The 6,054-nt window shown below is 33.7% G+C and overlaps 1 protein-coding gene across 1 annotated transcript; it reads right to left on the bottom strand.

The window, feature by feature from the left end:
* LOC105177326 (serine carboxypeptidase-like 25) lies at positions 1,066-4,302 on the bottom strand. The gene is made up of 8 exons (XM_011100444.2): positions 3,923-4,302; positions 2,779-2,982; positions 2,523-2,698; positions 2,089-2,379; positions 1,861-1,994; positions 1,678-1,773; positions 1,481-1,586; positions 1,066-1,401 (listed from the first exon to the last, which is right to left on the bottom strand). Exons 1-8 carry the CDS (start codon positions 4,191-4,193, stop codon positions 1,258-1,260), a joined length of 1,422 nt encoding a protein of 473 aa, XP_011098746.1. The 5' UTR covers positions 4,194-4,302; the 3' UTR covers positions 1,066-1,257.

Genomic DNA, 6,054 nt, shown 5'->3' on the forward strand with positions numbered 1-6,054 from the left:
GTTGGGGGGGGGGGGGGTTGCTATATATCTATATTCTAGTATATTTTCAAAGTGATTTTATGAATGTCCTAAAGTTTTAATCTATTATTTTATTTATCTTTTTATACTTACTCATCAAATATTTATTTTTTTTCTTAATTTTAAATATTTTCCTCTTTCCAATTTTCATGTATTTTTATGTTATGTCAATCGATTTTATATTCGTGTACGCATGTATTTGAGCGAATAAATGATATGTGATCTTAAATACTTTTCAAATATAAATACAGTGTGGATATAGATATGCATATTTTTAGAGTTAACAGTATTTAGAAAAAACCAATACTTTTGGAAACCACGTGTGCTATTAATTGATGTTTTATCAATTTTTGGGGGCAAAATGAAAGAAAAGAAAATTTTTGTGGTCTTTCCAGTAGTTATTGAAAAGAATGTTGATGTACTGAGATAACTATTGCTCGTATTAAAACAATATGGGGTAACTATACTCTTATTTTTTGAGGTTTGTGTAATTATACGTAAACTTTTGGTAGTTTAAAAAATTATATCTAGCACCCATGAGGTTTACTTTTATCTAACAAGTACATCTCTCTATTAGTCAAAATTCAACGAATTTGCTGATACTAACAAAAAATTAAAAAAAGTTATTTAACCTCGACTGATTTATTGCAGATCGAATAAATCTTTTTATAATCAATTTACTTTCATACATCTTCACGCGTTAATGCATGTAGATAAGGTATATCTTTACCGTTAGAAGAGTACTTTAGTTCGAAAAAAATTATTTGACCTACAATAAGTCGATCGAGGGTAAATTTAAATTATTATTCAATTTTTTTTGTTAATATCAACAAATTTAATGAATTTTGACCAGTTGGGGGACTTATATATTAGATAAAAACAAACATCAAGGGTGTTAGTATAATTTCTCAAAATATGAAGGGTCTATGCATAATAATTGTCGGTGTAATTATCCATTAAATTTTACGGTGTAATTATCCATTAAATTGATCAGAAATGCATTTCAAATTCAAAGATTTGATGTATGGAAGAAGTGGGCATGTGGTGTTTGAGTTGTACACTTCTAGATGCATTTCAAATTCAAAGACCGACAGTACAATACATCTTGTCACAAACGACTGAACAACAAACTGGGCAATTGAATTTTTGCCAAAAACAAACATCATTAATTAACGGCTACAATTAACAACCAACGTAACATAAACTAATAATGATGAAGTAATTGAGACAGATATGAGTTCAGGATTTAGGGAGGGGCTTCCCTTGTAAGAAGGATCTGAAGAGCTCGAATGCAGCTCTGGGCTTGAACATAGGGACTTCGTGACCTGCCCCTCTCACGGTCGCAAATGTCACCCCTTTGTACACCTCTGTCCACCCACCCACCTACATTTAAATTTTATTTATTTATCCTGATATAATTAAAAATCATAGGATAAATTTAATTTGATTCACGTCCACTCACCTGGTTTTTGACGTACCAAGGGTACCAAGGAACAGTGGTGTCTAATTTGAGTTGTGCCAGGGAATACCTAGTAGCTGTGACTGGCACTACTGAGTCCACGTCACCGCTGTAATATACAATTAATTAAACTACAATTACATTAATTAATATATTAAAATTAAGTAAAAGGGGCAATTTGATTTAATTACATATTGTACCTAAACACCCAAATTCTGAGCCCAGCTGCAATTAATTGTCGGTATATAGGAAGAATCGAGCTATCTGTGTCGTTCCAATTTCTGTTCAGAGTTTCACTGCAAGAAGAATTTAATATATATATATATAATTATTATTTAATTTAGAAAATATTTAAATTAATTTAAAAAGTAATTAATAATTACCTGCAAGCAGTCCATTTGTAGGGAATCCGGCCGGTTGTGTTTGCATGGAGAGCTTTCTGCACGTCGGGCCTGTTATAGTAAACCTCAGCGTATTTCTCCGTACAAGGATCGTACCCCGACAGCTTTCTAGAAACCTGGTAATCATATTCAGCAACAGATAAACTATATAAGTAATCTATGTATATATATGGATGTTTTACATTTTTTATGAACATTAAAACAACATACGGGGCGAGGTTGATGGGGCAAACGCATGTTGTGCCGTGTCGTTGCCCTTATTCTGCTACCATCGGAATTATTACAAGGGGGGGCATAGATGTTGTACTGATCGATGTTTCCGAATTCTTGATCCATGGCGTAGTAGTACAAGGATTCGCACTCGTTCGATTCCTTCTGGCGTTCAAAGTCGCAGGTGCTCATCAGTTGCCGGTAGGTCTTGTCTGAGATCATTGCGTGGCTCCACCAGAAGTTCACCGTCCCTAGGTTGTCGTAGTGGTTGTCCGTCACCGCATTCCCCACCTGCAATAATATTACTTGTCATCTTTATAAACGTGACGTGCATATGTTAAATGAATTAAACAGAAAATGCAATATGATTTAGAATAAAAAATTCAATCCCTCCAGATCAGGCTACATATGTCGTAAGATAAAAATTAATTTACCATAAAACCCTTGAGATTTATTTTGTGCTTCACGTTGGCATTGTAGTTCACTATCTCTCGTGCCAACTGAGGAACGTAATGACCAGCATAACTCTCTCCAGTCAGATAAATCTCACGGTTCTTGTAACGAGGGAAACGATCCAACCATCGGACGAGAAATTGCAGCGAGTCCTTGGCTGAAATCATTGTTCAAGTATAAAACTAATTATAATTCATAGCAAATATGAAGTAACGTATACTACCGTGCTGCGCTTACCTGTGCGATGATCTCCGGTGTCGAAGAGGTCGGAAGACCGGTTGCTGTAAGAGAATCCTACGCCGGCCGGAGTTTCCAGAAACAGCAAGTTTGCCAACTTGTTCCATGAGAATTTGTTGAGATATAAGCCTGAGGATTTTTTGTCAATCCTGAATGGTCCAATTTCCTCAGACGCACCATATGCCACAGAAGAACATCCAGGCCCTAATTTTTTTAATTAAATAAAATAAGGTTATATGAAATTAAAATAAATTATTACATAAAATCCTGTGTTGGAGAATTAATTTGTAGCACATATGTATAGTGGAGGAAGCTGTAGAAATCATGAGCTGACCAAATTACGTGTCAAAGAATCGTGAACAGTGACATCCTTAATGGGAGGCCGAAATTTTGCAGTAGGGTCGTCAGATTTGCAAAACGGGTCTAAAAGTTTAGGTAAATTGCATTTTGGTACTATATTGTGTACAAGTATGAGTGTATAACCATGAATGACTCTATCCCGGTTGCAGCAACAGCAAGCATGCTGACAAATTTAATATTTTGCAGAACTGTAAGGGGGGCGATGGCAATAAATGAGAATTGTTCCCAGTCACCTTCCCGCATTTATTTTCTCTAATTACTGCATTTATTTTTTTTTTTTTCCAGCTTTGAATTAATTGGTGTATATCATAAATCCAGGGGGAAATCAAAGAAGAATATTATAGAAAAGAAAATAAATATATTATATTTTTTTATTTAGCCATGAAGTTGGCTGATTTGTCCCAGAAATTCGAAATGATTTGTCATAAATCAAATTCATAAGCACGCTTTCACCTAATTAATTACCATGCATGCATCATAAGATATATATTGCAAATTATATATGGACACGATTTATTATTTAAATTTCAGTTGAAAATCAACACAATCAAGATTAGAAATTAAAGTGAGGAGATCAAAAACACGATTTTTAGCAAGAAAAGACACACACAGTAACAAACCACCTTCTTAAATGCAGGTTTCATTTCCCAGGACATGAATGTGCATGAAGCCATCCATAGTTTCAAAAGACACACACACACACAGACACACTCACATATATATATATATAGAGAGAGAGAGAGAGGGAGAGAGAGAGAGAGAGGGAGATGTATGTATAATAAACCTCCATTGAGCCACAGAACCAGGGGTTTGGACAAGGGTTCTTGGACAGCCTCAGTAAGCCAGTAAAAGAGGGCTCTGCCGGCGACTTCATTCACCGTAACGTAGCCGGAGAACTGCTGAAACGCGACTTTAGGCTGGCCAGGGAGAGCCACAATCCTGTCAGCTTCCTCCTCAGCTCCCGCATGTACATGTAGCACCAGCAAACCGAATGCTACGACGACGGCGAGAAAATAAGAAGTCATCTTGTCTTTTCTGGACAGGAAGAAGAACATGGGTGCCCTTTTTAAGAATTGTGACCAATGAAACAACGTAAATGAATGCTCCCCCTCCCTGTCTGTACGTACTTCTGCAACTCAATAGGTTTGTGGTGAATAGGGATGAGCTTGAAATAAATAGGGAGAGAGAGTACATCGGGTGTAGGCCAATTCTAGTAGGATCGCACCCATCTCAGTTTTTTAATAATTCTTGCTAGAAAAAAATTCTCAAATCAATCACATAATGAGTGTGATACACTTATTACAAAATTGATCACTCTTTTCTAAATTATACACAAATTAAATTCATCTATGCACGAAATTAAATACAGGATACTAAATACTAATTAATTATTTCGTAATTAAAGTTTGGTCGTACCTAACCTTTTAGAACTATTACTATTAGAGATTCGTTCGAAATAAATAAAATTCGATTCATATATACTGTATTTAATTTTTCAGTTCATGCGCAAACATAATAATTAGTCATGACACAAATACCCGTCATGTAATTTTAACCAAATTGGACCAAAATTTTGTTATTAAATGAAAAGATAAAATGAGACACAAGACAAACATGCATTGGTAGATAAGTGGTTGATATTGTGCTGGGAGATAGACAAGTATGTCCTCTTAGTTCCATTGTGCAATAGTGGTGACATGTATAGGACTCATGCACTAGAAATGAAACTGCTCCCAATTCCCTACCATGATCATCATTTCCATGTGTATGTATGTATGTATTGCTCCTATTCCCTGCCATCATCATTCATGTCATTGAAAATAACACTAAAATATCTAATTTGGGGAACTTGCAAACTACAATATGAGTATTGGGGGTGTATTTATAGTATACCCAGAATTAAGGGACTAAAAGTATAATTAATTTTTCATTACAATATGTACATATAAGCCTTCCCTGGTGAGTGGTGACGGCCATCCCACTTTATTATTACTTTCACAAATTCCTAAATTTGGAAAATGGTTAGTTTGATCAACAACAATATTTCCAACTAATACATTACCTTTTTCCTTCCCAAATGATTAGTACCATATCATATACAAATTTAGAAATATATTTCATCACTCTTTTTCCCTTTCAGTTGCTATTCACAACTGCAATATATATATACATATAAATTCCGTATTTTTTAAAATTAAATTTCCACTTAATTATACGTTTTTCGATTATATATATATTTGGGATAAGTTAATATAAAATACAAGAATTAAATTAAATAACCAAACAAAAATAAATAAATAAATAAATCAAAAATCAATGTATATAGCAAGTGGTTGAGATGGGAAAGATATATATACAATAAGGTAGCTTCTGAAATAATGCTTTGACAACGATTTTCCATAGTGATGGCTCCCACTCCAAAAATGACGTTCATAACTAGTCAAATTATTATTTTTTTCCTTAAAAAAAACAATATATATATATATATATATGCTTAGTTAGGGGTTGGATTAGTTCATACGGAAGCATTTAATTCGTGCATAAATATATAATAATAATTTCCAAAAATTACAGAGCAAGAAAATTGAATTAATTGGTGATAATAAAGCTTTCGCGATTGGTATTTCTTTATTTAAAGTGACTAAATAAAATGAAAAATTCTAAAATTATATAAATGTATATTGGTTTGGATGATCAAAATTCCAACTATATATATACTAAAAAATAAAAATAATTTCCAAAAAGTGAAATTAAAGTTGCAAGATCGTGTAAGCAAAATAGTGTGGGATTGATGGTCAATGAGACATTAATGTCGTCTATCCTGCAAATACATCGAAATGCTCGAAACATTTCAATGTCAACATTTATGATTTATTCAGACACCTACTTCCCTAACCATATATAATCAAACATTTT

The sequence above is a fragment of the Sesamum indicum genome, linkage group LG15 (assembly GCF_000512975.1).
Source record: "Sesamum indicum cultivar Zhongzhi No. 13 linkage group LG15, S_indicum_v1.0, whole genome shotgun sequence".
NCBI classification, from domain to species: domain Eukaryota; kingdom Viridiplantae; phylum Streptophyta; class Magnoliopsida; order Lamiales; family Pedaliaceae; genus Sesamum; species Sesamum indicum.

Bases quoted from the DNA above. Each gene is read 5' to 3' on its own strand.
- LOC105177326 (XM_011100444.2), bottom strand. From the start codon at position 4,193: ATGTTCTTCTTCCTGTCCAGAAAAGACAAGATGACTTCTTATTTTCTC. The intron at 1,774-1,860 runs GTAATTATTAAT...TTCTTCTTGCAG, and splicing joins TACAAATGGACTGCTTGCAG to TGAAACTCTGAACAGAAATT. The intron at 1,587-1,677 runs GTACAATATGTA...TGTATATTACAG, and splicing joins CTCAGAATTTGGGTGTTTAG to CGGTGACGTGGACTCAGTAG.